The 15,308-nt window shown below is 38.1% G+C and overlaps 1 protein-coding gene across 1 annotated transcript in view; it reads left to right on the top strand.

Moving 5' to 3' along the window:
* CFAP58 (cilia and flagella associated protein 58) overlaps window positions 1–15,308 on the top strand; it is an 89,238-nt gene that overhangs the window by 67,387 nt on the left and 6,543 nt on the right. Inside the window, exon 16 of the mRNA XM_019725132.3 lies at window positions 15,041–15,160. Within this exon, the coding sequence (XP_019580691.3) occupies window positions 15,041–15,160 (120 nt within the window). The remainder of the gene's footprint in view (window positions 1–15,040; window positions 15,161–15,308) is intronic.

The raw sequence follows: 15,308 nt of genomic DNA, 5'->3' as shown, positions 1-15,308 counted from the left end.
GAGGGAATTTCAAGTAGGAAGTAGGTCATCATTGTTGGCATCTGCCAAGAGAAGTAGAATTGAGGGAAGGATGTAGCCACAAGGATATCGCCACTGGTGTCCTTTGAGAGTCCAGTTCTGGGAGGTTGTTTAGCATGGAACCTGGCTGCCAAAGACTCAGAAGGGAAGAGATGGTGAGAGAATGGAAGCAGTAGACCTAAGTTACTTACGTAAGAAATTTGGCTATGAAGGATTGAGGGAAAAGAATTTGAAATGCACATATAAAATATTATTGTTATAAGAGATTTAAAGAGTTTAGAAACACACAGGATAAACCATGCAGGACCTCTGTCCCTTTTTGTCGCAGCCTCACACCCTGGGTGTAATGGAATGACGTGTGCTCTTCTAATCCTTGATAAATGTTTTAGAGAGAGAGTTGAGATTCATGTCGGTATCAGGCCTGAGTGCAGAGAGTAAGCCCAGAAGGAGAGGAGGAGATTCAAGGTAGACAGGTATGTTTGTGTGTGTGGAGGGGTTTAGTATGTATGGTTTTATATGTATGGGTTTATATCATGCACACATACTGGGAGGGCAACCAGCTTTCACGTGATATGGACAGGAAGGAAGAGAGGATTTAGGTACCACTGATGTCTAGTGATGAAGGTCAGGATCTCTTTAGACATCTTTTATCTGTTCAGATCAGGTCATTTGGTGAGAGTGAGTGTGACCAAGCTGGAAGGGGTCCTGAGGAGAGGGGTCTGAGGGGGTTGATGAGGAGGTGATACCTGGGTATTCACAGAAATGAAAGTGAGAATTGCTGAGTAGGGGGAAGGAGCAAATCAGTATGCTAGTTTGAATTTGTAATGGCCCCACTCTATAAGTTCTGCAGGGCCCTCCAGAAGCACTGGGTGGCCTGGGAGCTGAGGAATTAGACAGACAGTAAGAGGTAGTATTGGGACTGTGCACGGCAGGCAGGACAGAAGGTCAGGATGCGGGAGTCCAAGTGTAGAGGGCTCTTGGAACGCTGACTTGAGGGTAGAGGTGGGGCGTACATTAAAGTCAGGAGGAGGTCAGTGTGCTGAGTGGAGAGGGAGGGCTGAGTGATTGTAGGTTACAGTGAGGGTAGAGAGTGAAGGAATAAGAGAAATAACTTAGGAGTTTGCATTCAGAGAAGGGAAACATGGAGTTAGGGCATTTAAAGCCTGCTCTTGAATTAATGATGTTCAGATTAAACTGGTTTTGGAATTTCAGGTGTACTTTTTCAACCAGATAAAAGCAAAAAAAAAAAAAAAAAAAAACCACAACAACAACATAAAAAACCCCAAAACCAGTGTCTATTGTGGTCTTCCATATCCTAATTCCCAAATTTGGTTACCAAAATTTCCTTGTTTTTAAGGGCCCCTTAGTAAGTGTCACTTCTGAAAATCAAATGGCATCTATTTGGAGAAGTCTTAATTCCTCTTTAATATTAACTATTACAGACGCTCTCTGACTTGTGAAATCCTTCCAGTCTGCAAGGTTTGACACAACTTGAATTTCTCTTAAATAAAAAATGACTCAAGGTACATTTTTGTACCAACCCTTGCTTTTGTTTTATAAAACCTGATCTTTTAATCTGTTGAGTTACCCATGTTAACCTTCTAGCTACGCATAGAATTATAACTCTTGGCTATGGCTGGTTTAGACAGCACACAAAATCTAAACTTATTTTTTTTTTCACAGCCTTTCCTCCTCTTCTGCCTATTCGAGAGCATTCTGGCTTTGTCCTCTCACTGTCAGCTCCCCTTTCCACTCAGGGTGGGGAAAGCGTCTATCCTTGCCAGAATCGTTCTCTTGGTTTTTAAGAAACATAATCATGAAAACAGTGAGCGATGGATAGACGGGCAGCATATGAAAGTAGTTTTTCTAGGAATTGTGAAGTCAAGGGTGTGAGAGTAGCTGCAGGTGATGAGAGAAGGGGGATTTTAAGTACTGATATGGATAATATATTCCCTTCACAGTAGTTGATACCAAAGAAATTCTGAAGTTAGTATGAAATTATTTCTTGGTAGCTTTCTTTGACCATGACTGGAGAACATGGGTCTTAGGGTCAATGGGGCTACACTGGAGTCATCACTTTTTAGTCAAGAGTGGACTGCATTAAACAGAGAGTAACTCCAGGACCGTTAAAATAACATGAGCTGATACAGCAATGATCCATGGGGCAACGGCAACGTTAGGAGACAGACCATAAAAATGTCATTTCTCTACGGCTGTTTTTCATGTTACCTTCTCACCTTATGGTCTTCTTTTGGAAATGAATCTATTTTGTATTACAGAACTTAATACAAAATTTTCCACTTCCCTAAAATTTTAAGTGCCTTATGGAACAATTTGTGTAAGGTCTAATTTTCCTGGTTGTCAGCTCTGCAGCATAATGACCTCATACTTTTTCATCTAGTTTCATGCCATTATTTATATAAAGAGGTGGTTGGTTTGCATTCAGATTAGGCAAAAGCAAAAACTGGACATGTATTTTTCTTCTACAATTTTGGATGTAAAACAACATTATTGCTCTGTTTCAGTGCTGTCCACTAAAAATATAGTGTGAACCAGATCGGTAATTGTATATTTTCTGGTAGTCACAATGACAAGTGGAAAAGAATCAGGTGAAATTAATTTTAATGATATACATTGCTTTACCCAATTAATAAAAAATAATGTCATTTCAACATGAAATGAGTTTTAAAAGTTATTAATGTGGTATTCTACATTTTTAAAATACTAAGTCTACAATATCTGGTGTGTATTTTATACTTACAGCACATATCAATTCAGACTGTCCACTTTTCAAGTGCTTGACAGCCACATGTGGAAAGTGGCTACCATATTGACTAGCACAGATCTATTTCATGGCCATGATTGCTTGAGTACTAGCTTGACTGCTAAGTTCTTTCTGATTTACTGAGCCTGTTTGTGTAATCTGACTGATGACACTCATGGCAGTGGCAGAGAATTATTTAGTTATTTAGATGAGTCAATCTTGCATCATTCTTTTCATTCACTTACCAATTTTTTCACTCATTCATTCATTCAATTACAGTCCTACTTCATGTCATACACTACAATTTAAGAAATATTGCAAAAGTTCTAGAATAAAATAGAAATGAATTTCTATGTTTTCTTGGAAAGTCCTCCCTTTTTTCAGTTGGGGAAAAACGGTATGCAGAAAAGTAGGTTATAATAGAACAAATGTATGTTCTACCTACCCAGAATGGTGAATAGTAATATTTTGTCATATTTGTTTCAGATTAAAAAGCAAATTGAGTAGATCCTTCAGATTGGGTGAAGCTCTCTCTATATTCCTTCGAAGACCCATTTCTTTTCTGTCCTTCCTAGAGGTAGAAATTATCATGAATTTGATGTGTATTCCTTCAGTACGTTTTGATGCTTTTTCTGCAAATCAATGCATCTACAAACAACATAGAAAATTACTTGGTGTATTTTACATTTACATGCTTGGTATCATACTGCATGGATTATTATTCATTTTGTTATTTTTTTCCTTGGGAAATATCCATGTTGATACACATAGATGATGTAGTTAATTCTAGTGTGTATCTCTATTATATATATTTTTTATGATGGAAATTAATTTTTTCTCCAAACTTGCAGTATTACAAAAGTGATTTCAGTGGGTATTCCTGTACAACTTTCCTTGTACACATATGTGAACATCTCTCTAGGGTACGTAAAAGTGGAGGAAAAATTTTCTAAAAATAATACTAACAGCAGAAATCACAAAGGAAAAGAGTGATAGCTTTGTCTACATAAAAAGTTTGAAACATGATTAGTACAGCAGAAAGCACTTTAAAACTGGAAAGACAACAAAAGGAAAAAATATTTGCAGCAAATATGGCAGAGAAAGATTTAATAACCTTAATAAATGAAGAACTTTTGCAAATCAATTGAAAAAGATGATCACCTCATCGAATAAATTGGTAGAGAACATAAGTAAACAAGTCACAGAGGAAGAAATATGAGTGGCTAATATACATATAAAAATATGATTAACGTTAGTAACCAAAAGAATGAAAATTAAAAGAACAATTTTTTTCTTTTACTTATTAGATTGCCAAAGAAGAAAAAAGAATGATGCTACCTAGTGCTAGTGGGGATGTGGAGGTCACAGGCACTTTTATATACTGTGGGTGGAGTTTAAATTGATGTAAACTTCCTAGAAGAGAGGTTGGTAGTATGTATTAAAGGCCTGATAATGTGCAAACTCGACTCAAATTCTACATTAGGAATTAACCCAGAGAAAATAAATCAGTTGTGCAAAAAATATGTCATACTGAAGATGCTTATTCTATAGTGTTATTTGTGCTATATATAAAGTTAAAGATGGACTAATGAAGAGAATGTACCACGAACTGAAGAACATGACTAAATCAGCTCAAGGTTAAAATACTGAGCAGCACTGTGGTAACACCAACGATGCGGTCAAGTTGAGGAAACTGGAAAGGCTTCCCAACAGAAGTGACTTTGAGCAGGGTCTTCATGGATGAGAAGGGGTGGAGATGGGACTGGGGGAAGGGCTTTCTGGGTCAGCCAGTGCGAAAGCAAGGAGGCTGAAATGAACCTGGTGGATCAGAGAGCGACAATGACTCAGTGTGATGGGCACGCAGGGAACATGAAGGGGAGCGGAGTGAGGATGGCGCCCGCTCTGCTCTGAGCCCAAGCTGTAATCTCATGGTCCTATTACTGTTTAGGATTTAATCACAATATCCACATTACTTGGAGTCATTTCAACTTGAGTAATTCCACCAGAGTATTGCTCCTTTTAAAATTTAATTTGGCTTACTCAAAACCATACACAATTCCAAAGAATCTTCCAAGTTAGCGAGATTTCCCTGAGCTGCCTTACCTTGGCCCCACTGCATATTTTAATAACTTGGTTGTGTAAAGTCTTTTCTTTATGCCGCTGTCATTGTCAGTGTACAGTTTACACAGCTGCTCTGTTCTCTCCTGATCCCTCACTCTCTTTGGCGTGGCTGGTGACTGAGAGTGGGAGAAGGGGGTTGTTTGGCAATGGACTAGCAGAAGCCGAGAGAGTGCTGGTCCAGGCTTGGAGTCACACTGGGCTGGGTTAGAATTCTGGCTCTGTTATTTGTAGGTGTGTGATCTTGGGCGAATTACTTAGCCTTGCTGAGCCTCAGTTTCCTCATTGGTGAAATGGAGTTGATGTATGGGGAAAATCATGGATAATATCTATAAGGTGGTTTTCAGAGCTTGTGGTATATGCTCAATAAATGTTAGCTATTATAATTATTGTTTTATGAATAATTGGAATCATTCTGCCTTATCCTATTAGTCCCTAAAGGATCATTCATGTTGTAGGCCTGATTAATTATTTATGGTTCTAGAATTTCCCTTATGTTTCCTATGCCAGTGGCACCTTGGTGAGAGGAAGCTGGGAGTTCACTGTCTGGCTTGACTCTTGACCCCCGGCTTTAAGGAGAAAAGTGTGGGAGGCCTCAAGGTCTTCTTCTAAGTTAGACAAATTAAATAGGGCCTGGGGAAGGAGCGCCCCTTTTAGGACCAAGGAGTATGTACTTGATTAAATCGTGTTCCTAGGCTGTCTCTGTCTAGAACCCCTACATTTATACAGCCTAGTTCACCCACACCTGAACAAATCACCAAGAAGCAAGAATGAGAGAGAGAGAGATACCCAGGGGAAAGCCAGGTGGCCTTTGCAGATAAACCCCTTGAGCTTGGGAAGTGATGGACCATTATTGGTGGAATCTTAGGGACTTTTCTTTTAAGGTTTGTCCTTTCTTTTATTCTTGTGGTATCATTTTTGTCTGTCTAGAATTGCTCTTATCACAGCATATTGTTGACTCCTTTGTCTATCGGTCTCATTAGAGTCTAAATTCCTTGAGAACAACACAGTATAAAAGAAGGATTATGGTCTTTTGGAATTAGGTTGGTTTCATAGCTCTAGCACTAGTGACCTTGGTCAATTACTTAACTTATTTCCCTGTAGATAAAATGAAGATACTCACTGATTTATAGAATTGGACATAATTTATGAAAAAGCAACTGGCATATAGTAGTTGCTTAATAAATGGCAGCTGGTAACAATGAGAATAACCATGACAACATTGATGATAATGCCCGAGTATAGCTCAGTGTCTGGTACATCTATCAGCATGTGTTGAATGGATAGATAGATGAATGGTTGAGTGAATAAATTGTTGAATGTGATGAGTTATTGAAATAACACGTGTTGGGCTTAGTACCATCCCTGACACATCCATAATACCTGTTCTATCGTAAGAGCTGCTGTTATTGCTTCTGTTACTCTTTTCCAGTATTCTTTGTCCAGTAATGCCAAATTGTGAGATGTGCAGGAAAGTGAGTGTTGTTATAAATACATCCACTAATGAGCTTGCCATTTATTTTGACTATTGCCTACTCAGACATGTCTCCCAGGTCATGTAACTAACTCCTGCCCATCTTGACATCACTGGTCTCCTTTTTTCAGTAGGATTGTCCAATGGTATTCATACCCAACAGGGAATGCAAATACGAAGTAAAGCAACTGTAAAATAAAATTGTAAACTTTACAAAAGGTGCCAGATCTCATGAAGTTAATGAAAGTGATATTTAAGAAATCCTGGCATCATATACAAAGGCAATGACAAATCAGCATCTGGTGGAAAAAGAAAAAGTTAAACAAATATCCTCGTAAGTGCAGGTACCTCAAAAAAGAATGTTTTAAATATCAAAGGATTAAGAAGAGATTTGGGAGAAATTAATAAAACCTTTGAATATTTCTGATAAAAGAATCTTTTAAAAATAATTGGTCTGAATACCTAACTAAGATACAAAAAACAGTAATCATAAAAGAAATTATGGGTAAATCTTACTACATTAAAATTAAGAATGTCTGCTTCTCAAAAGAAGTCATAAAGAAAGCAAGGCACAATATTATATGTATTTATCCAGAATATATAAAGAATTAAAAATCAGTAAGAAAAACAACAACTCAGTAGAAAAATAGGAAAACAATCTATGTGAACAGGCATTTCTCAGAAAAAGAAACACAAATGATGAATACATTTGAAAACAAATGTTCAACCTTATTTTATAATTGGGAAAATGAAATGTGTCACCACATTGAGATACCATCTTACTATTTCTAGTAAGACAAAAGTTAAGATGTCCGTATTAGTTATCTGTTGCTTTGTTACAAATTGCCACCAATTTAGCAGCTTAAAACAGCACACATTATCTCTAATTTCAGGGGGTCAGGTGTCTGGTCAGAGCATGACTTAGCGGGTTCTCTGCTTGCGAATGCCTGACAACACTAAGTAATGGCAAAGATGCCGATCAGTGGGGATTTTTATTAAACATTTTGGAAAATGATTTTACATTATCTTATGAAGTTGAATATTCATATATCTTTAAGGTACAGCAATTGCTATTTTGCTTTTAGGTCTACAGTCTGGGAAGACTTGTACTTATGAACCAGGGAACATGCACAAGAATATTCATAGCAACATTGTTGATAAACACAAAACCCTGGAAACAAGCCAAATGCCCATCAACAGAAGAATGAGTAAATTATGGAATTCTCACCCAATAGAATGAATGACATGAACAGAAACATACAACAACATCAAATCAATCTTAGAACCATCGTGTTGAGTAAAACAAGCAAGTCAAAGGAAACTAGGTACACTCGGATATATTTTTATAAAACTCAAAGTAAAGCACAATTAAATAATAGATATATGTTAAAATTATATGAAAGTAATCTAGGGAGTGCTAACAGGATTCAGAATGGTGCTTCCTTGGCTGGTGGTAGTCTTTGTGTAGACACAAGGATGGGATGGAGAAGGGAATACACAGATTCTAAGTAATTGATAATATTCTATTTCATTTTATTATTATGCTTTATAGTGACATACGCTATATACTTTTGTATGGTTGTTACATAATAAAAATTTAAGAAAAACTTGTAGTACAGAAGTCAGATATATGAAGAAAGTCAGTTGTACTATAATATAATTCTGTTAGTTATGTCAAAACCCCCAATCATTTAAATAGATTGTTTGTTCCAGGAAATAGAACATTATTAAAATTAAAATGTAAAGGTTTAAATTATAAGAGAAAATAAACTTCTTTTTTTTTAAACTTCTTTTTATGAGTATTAGATCAGTTTTTCAAGGAAAAATATCTCATTCAAAGTTTTTCTTGACTATGTCTTACGAAAATTGGTCACATTTAAGTGGATTGACTTCAAATGACTTTATCTATTCAATGTGCCCTTGGATTGTGAGGTCCTTCTCTAATTCATTCATACAAATGTTGTTGTTTCTACTGTTACTCTCACCAAGATCCATCTAAACTGTTTCCCTCCCTATGTTCCATTAAATGGATATCATTTCTACCATTGAACCTACTCACACATTGCACCCTACTTCTGACATCTCTTTGGGGACCTGATATTACTTTGTCTTCTTTCATGACTTAGTTCCTTGTTTTTCCTCAACTGAATAGTAAAAACTTCTTGAAGTTTTTGGCCTTACTTATCTTTGTATGAAACTAGCACCATAACATGCATAGTACTGGTAATAAATAAAAACTTAGTTAACTTGAAGTTTTTAGACCTGTTTCATTATAGGCTTTAAGAAAAGTCAACACAATCATTATTTAATATGTGCAAGTTTTTCACATATATTAAGTTGCTAGGTAAGATGCAAAGGTGAAATAAGTCCACAGTTCGGGCAATGAATTTCAGGCTAGTTTAGACAATTATGTACTTTGTACAGGATTTTACATGTATTTGCATTTGGAAATAAAACCCCTTGCAAAAAGATTTCTCAAGAAAGTTTGTGTTGCTTATATCAGAAAGCACCAGAAGCATTTTTTCTATTATTAAAAAAATGGTGAAAGTGAGTGCATGGAAATTTCTCATATGCCTCATAAAACACTTAATCATCTACGTTGGAAGCCAAGAACCACTGTGTAACCAAGTAGTTCCTTGCTCATAGGGAACTCAGCCGCGTAATTCTGTTTCGTCCCCAAATTCAGCATCTCCTATTCTCTCCAGGGGGCTTTACCACTTCATGACATCATAAACAAGATAGGTCCAGACTTCAATTTAGCTGACATTTTTGTTATAAAGCTAATAAACAAGAAGTCCCAAGGTACCAGCCATTATTTTTCCCTTTGCTAAAGCTAGATAGAAATGTAATATATTTACAGAGTTTCTAATTAATTTTCCTACTAATGAAAGCAGGCATTTTAAGATAAATTATGCAGTGTTCTGAAGTTGCCTTTATATAGAGAGGGAAGCAATTTTGCTTAAGATTTTAAATCTGGCTTTAGTCTTTTGTTAAGAATTATGGATAGGGTGGGAGGATGGAAAAAGGATGAAAACCAAGCAAAGAGGCAAACATGTATTACATTTTTTTAAGTGTGGAAAAGAGTGATGTGTGCAATTAGAATTTCTATGTTTAAGGAGGCTGTTGTAAAAAGTCAACCCATTATTTAGTTGAGGACTGTCGTTTAAGAGTTATGCTTGCATTTTTATACTTAATGTATCAATATGCACATGTACATACAAGTAGGGTTTTCAGAGCCAATTAATTGAATACATCTGCTAATCTTATGAATTAAAAAAGTATTTGAAACCACTCACACTATCAGAAAACCACTATAAACATTTAAGTAAGAGATCAAAATTGTACAAGTGGTTTCCTGAGTTCCATCTGATACAGACAATGAAAAATTTAGCTCAAAGTTGTAAAACTTATAGTACCAGCTCAGTAGGGTGAATTACACAAGCTTCACTAATTGGAAGATGTTAGCCAATGGTCTAATTCAAGTAAAAGTTCTCAACATGAATATATCTTACCTCTGTTGATGTGTACTCCTAAAATATGATGGGCATGGTTTGTTGACAGTATAATTGCAAGCAGCAAAATTACTGAGCTCCTAGAATGAGTAGAGCACAATAGTAGATATGAGAGATACATGGTAAGATCCATCGTGATACTGACCTTAAAGGCTCATAATTCAATTGGAGAGAAACAATGGAATCATGAAGATTAAATACTGAAGTAACATAAGGCATATGTTGACATTTTGGAAAGCAGATTTTCTGTGTATTCTATAATGTAGGCTTTCTCAGAAGCATTGGTTATGGGATTAAAAAAATTTCACTTCATCTTGAACCCATTGGGTGAGCTAGAGTGAAGACTAGACAGCCTCTCATTCCTTGGAGTGTGTGGTATCCAAGCATCTGAATGGGTGGCTTTCACTCTGGAGGGTGTAGATAAGCGCGTGTCTTTGAATCAGGGGGAAAGCTGCCTGTTTCACGTGAGTCAGCTAGTTCACAGGCTGAAGTGATTATTCCCAACACTGTCAAGCAAACTGATGAATCCAACGTGAGCAGAACCAATGCACTGGCATTTGCCAGCACAGATTCCGATTAAAACAAAACAAATTAGATCCTCTTAGTGACTGTCTTGCATAGATGAACCGAAGAAGAAGGGGTATTAAGGTGCATGCGGAACGTGGACTACTTTCTGTTTTCAGCTGAAGGTGCAAAACAAAAGACAGGATATAAACAGAGAGTGAATATAAGATTGTAGCTCAGGATGGAAAGCAGTTCTCGTGAGCAACTCAATTTCTTCCTCTGAATTGTACCCAGAATAACATTGACTTTTATTTGCATAGACTGTTCAGAGTGTAGACTTTTATTTTATTGTCAGATAAAATACAAGTACCTGAAGTCTGAGTGATTCCATATCTGAGTTTCCAGCATGTGGTTAGAGACTGTCACCATGTAATGATAGCATTATTTGAAGCTAATACTGTAACATTGTACCACTACACTCAGCCAATATTGACAATGAACCATGCTGTTATCCAGCATAAATTGGCAGGGACTCTTGCAACAAAAGAATCCATAACCATGTCCTACAGTCTGTCCAACTGAGAGATGGAAGTCTAAGAAGAGAACATCGTTTTAAGAATGCGCATAGTATGGTTAATGCTCGCAAGACATGCTCAGCCAAAAAGAAAGCTAGTCTCTTGACATTAATAGTCTAGCCTTTTCTTCCAGTGTAGCTGTTCATAAAATAATTTAAAGAGTGAGGCATGCTACAAAATAATATTGATATGCATTATGAACAAACTCTGAATAAATAAAGAAATGCCAACCTGAAGATGCAATCTTTTGTTGGTGGGGAAATAATAAGCTATTTATGATTTTCTTATGATATTTCATTGGCATATGGTGCTTCTAACCCAGTGACAAATTAATTAACTTGGTTTAAAAAGAAATGGAGGTGGCTTAATGAAGAAGGACAGGATATGTATTACCAGGCAGCTGGTTATGCCACTACTGGCTTATGGAGACAATATACATTGGACAGCAAATGAGTCTCTGTTGCATAAGATAGATTCTCTTTATAATAGAATTGCATGCTTTGTCTCTAAATGGGGTTATTATACACACCATTGCACAGTGTTTGAAGAGCTTGGTTGGCCCTTATAGAGGGTTAGGAGAGAAATAAATTGGAAAACAATCGTACTTAAGACCATCAATCCATCAAACACTCCATATTTATTTAAATTACTAGCACGTTCTCCCAAAATACAAATCTGTATGATACACACAGCTAGAATGTTAATGCTGCTCAGACATCACTTTGGTTTTAACAGGTTTCCCGTTGTAAGCATAGACTAAAATTCATGTGTGTTGGAGCCTGGTAGTGCCTTTCAACCACTTCCCTCCCATTCCCTTTCCCTCCGCCCTTCATACATTCCACTGTTTTAGTCCCTGAAGTTTCATTTGGTATTCTTTCCACCCACCATGAACACATATGCATCACTTGTCCTGGGTTAGTTAACTCTCAGAACTTCTTGACTTTGACTAGTCAGGCAGGTTTAATGCTAATTTACTGAGTTTCTTCACACTTGTGGATATTTACTGTTCAGTCACTCTGTTATCCTTTAGAATAAATCCATTTTAATTCATTTTACAGTCTCAAACACACACACACACACACACACACACACACACACACACACACACACACACAGGAAGTTATAGAAGATGACAGGATTGTTCACTCTTGCACATCCTGTTAGAGGACAGAGGCAAGGCTCATTCAGATGGTGCAGGTCAGGAGAGGGGGGAGCTGAGTCATGCACTTCCCGCTAAAACCCTCTAACCTGGCTTTGAACCTGGCTCCATTTTCTGTTGATGTGATCGTTTAGCCTTTTATGTAGCTCAGTTTGATCCAAATTCTTTCAGGGTTATAGCATGTTTTCAAGCCCCAGAGGAGGTGTTACATGGGAAAAGTGATTCTTGAGTCTATCTAAAAGTGATTCTTGAGGTTTTTGACTTGTCAAGGGACTTGGGACACACCAGTCATCCCTGTGGACCTTGGGATTCTCACCTATGAGGTGAGGTAACAAATATTTGCTTCTTCCAGATTTTCTTTTGTGTCTTTTTCCTCCCTCCTTCCCAGGAGCAATTGAAAAGAATTACACCTGTGAAACATTTGAAGGTTGTTGGAGTAAGATGGTCTTTTCAGTTTAAGACATTATTATATCCCAAACCAGGTTGTTTCCTCCTCATCATTGTGGGGTTCTTTACTTTTCAAACCTTCCTGTATTCTGGTAATATAGAGAGGTGAGCTGAAAGAATGGACAAAACAGTTTCATGAGCTTCTCCACTACTTATTACCCTCTCCAAATTGAATTTTGAAGCCTTGTCAGAAGTGTTATTTTTCCAACAGGGCAGGTGTTAAGTGGCTATAGAAAATAAACTTACCTCCTGATATCTTGCTCATTGCCTGCTATATCCATTTACTGGGAAGATTATATCGTAAGGTGTGACAGGAGGTCTGTACAGCAAAGGACAGTCACTACTTTGTAATTCAATTTGTTCTTCTTTTGTGTGGGCTTTTGGATTTCTTTGTCGTTTCTGGAATTATTATTAAAATGCTGGGTATTAGGTGATATTTGTTTCTCCAGAAGTTTATTCCAACCAACTAATTTTTAAGTTGCATATATTCTTTTGAAAATAGAGCCATGCTGTTTATAATAAAGTTGCTATAATTTGGCCAGGGAAAAGGAAAAACAGAGACAAATGGTTAAGAATGACTTGAGTCGTTTTTAAAAACGACTTCTATGTTCTTTGGCAAAAGCAGATCATTTGATGACAACACTAAGAATACTTAGCTCTAGGTAAAAAATAGTTTCCATTTGACTGGATGTTTCATTTAATGAGAGCGCTTTTGCTTATATTTTTTCCTTTAATTACCTTACGACAATAATATGTACAGAGACAAATGAGTAGACATACTACTTTTTTATCAATGTTTGTTCAAATTATTACAGTTTAGAGAAATGAGAATCTAGAATTCGAATGCTTTAGAAATCTTTGCTTATATGTAATATCTTTAATTCAAGGACCCCAAAACACGTGGCAAACAAACTCTGGGTACAAATGGGAATTCTATATTGTTTACAGATTAAATTGTTACCTAATGGTGATTTGCTTTGGGTTTCTAGAAAGTCCTTTCTTTTAGTTCTACAAGTTTGTGTATCCTAGTTTTCCTGGATTTTTACTGATTCCCTCAAACCTTTTCTAGAGCTCTTTTCTTACTATGTCATATTTTTTAAAAGATTCATTTTCTGTACTTCCTACTTCCAGTTTATTCTTCAACCAGTGTGATTTTTACTCCCCAAATGTTACTGCAACCTTTCTGACAAGGTCAGCGGTGCTTCCCTAATAGTCCGCCCCAAGAACCCTCTGTTTTCTTCTCTTTACCTCATTTGATGTCACTGACCACCCAAATCATTCCTCCCTTTTCAAAACATCTGCCTTTTGTTGGTTTGGGGGCTATTCAATTACTCTTCCTTATTATCTTTCTCTGGATCTTTCTTACTTGCCTACCGCTTGTATGCTAGCTCTCCCCCAAATCTTGTTGTCCTGGTTCATCCTATAAGCCATCGCTGGTTGATGGATCCACTCTCAGGACTCTAGCCATGACCCACATCTAGCTCCAACTTGCTCCTCAGTTCTCAACTCTGGGACCACATTTTCAACACCTCTTCTAGATATCCTACAGGGCCTCACACTTGGCATAACCCGAACTCACTGATTCTCAGGAGAGCGTGCAGTAACAGTTACCTTTCCTTTCCCTCCACACTGTCTTCTTTCCTGGCCTCACGGCCTCCATCACCACCACCCCCTCAGCCCCCACATATCCACATTAGAGACTTTGGAGTGATCTGGGCTCCTGCCCCTCCCTTCACTTGTCTGATGATTCATCAGATCCGGCCAGTTCTGCCTCGGACATGTCTTCGTATCTGCCTATCTTCCATCCTAGTCGCCTTTGGTCCAGCTTTCTTTATCTTCTGCTTGTGTTGGTGCCCTGAGCAGTTTCCTAATTCTGTTCTCTGCTTTCCTGCTGGAGCCAGTCCTCTGAAGACAAACCCAGGTGTGGCTCATCCTTGGCTCCCAACTGCCTAAAAGATGTGGTCTGGCAGCACATCGTGTATGACACACACAGTCTGGTCCCAAGCTATGAGCCCAGCCTTTTCTCTCTGCTTCTGCCGCCTCCTGCCCTGTGTACCTGCTGAGCTGGATTCACCACTCCCCTGCTCTGTCACTGAACCTTGGCCTAAAAAGCTCTTTTTGTCTCTCTCTGCACGGGGGCAACCTACTTATTCTTCAAGGGACAATTCAGGTGACATTTTTGTGAAATCTCCCCCAACTCTTTCAACCAGAGTTACAGAGTTACTCCTTTTACTGGTCACAACACTTGGTTGACATCTTCCAACACTGCCCTTGTCTTTCAGCACATGCTAGTCCCTTGATCAGGGTTGGTTTGATGCATGATTGAATGAATCTACAGGTGAATGTAATCAGCATGGAGCTGTGATGTAACTTAGGATGGTCCCGAACCAAGCTGACCGTGGTGCTAAAGACACTTTCATTGTCTTGATGGGGCTATTTATCTCTGTGTGTGGTTATGTTCTCCACCAGGAAAAGGAGAAACTGTATGTGGAACTAAAGCACATCATGGCCCGGCAGCCTGGGCCCGAGGCTGCAGAGCAGCTGCAGATATACCGGCACACGCTGCGGGAGAAGACCAAGCAGCTTAAAGTAAGTGGCAGTCTCTGCTCTGTCCTGGCTGAAGATGGCCACACTGTGGGGAACACTCTGGACGCGTCCTCTGCCTCAGCACAAGGAGCTGGTCTCACGAATGACATGCTCCACCGAGATCAGCCTTAGGAGCAGGGCAAGCCTCAGT

Source organism: Rhinolophus sinicus, chromosome 15 (assembly GCF_057876585.1).
Source record: "Rhinolophus sinicus isolate RSI-liver-muscle chromosome 15, RSI-T2T, whole genome shotgun sequence".
NCBI lineage: Eukaryota > Metazoa > Chordata > Mammalia > Chiroptera > Rhinolophidae > Rhinolophus > Rhinolophus sinicus.
This window is presented reverse-complemented; position numbering and strand designations above follow the sequence as displayed.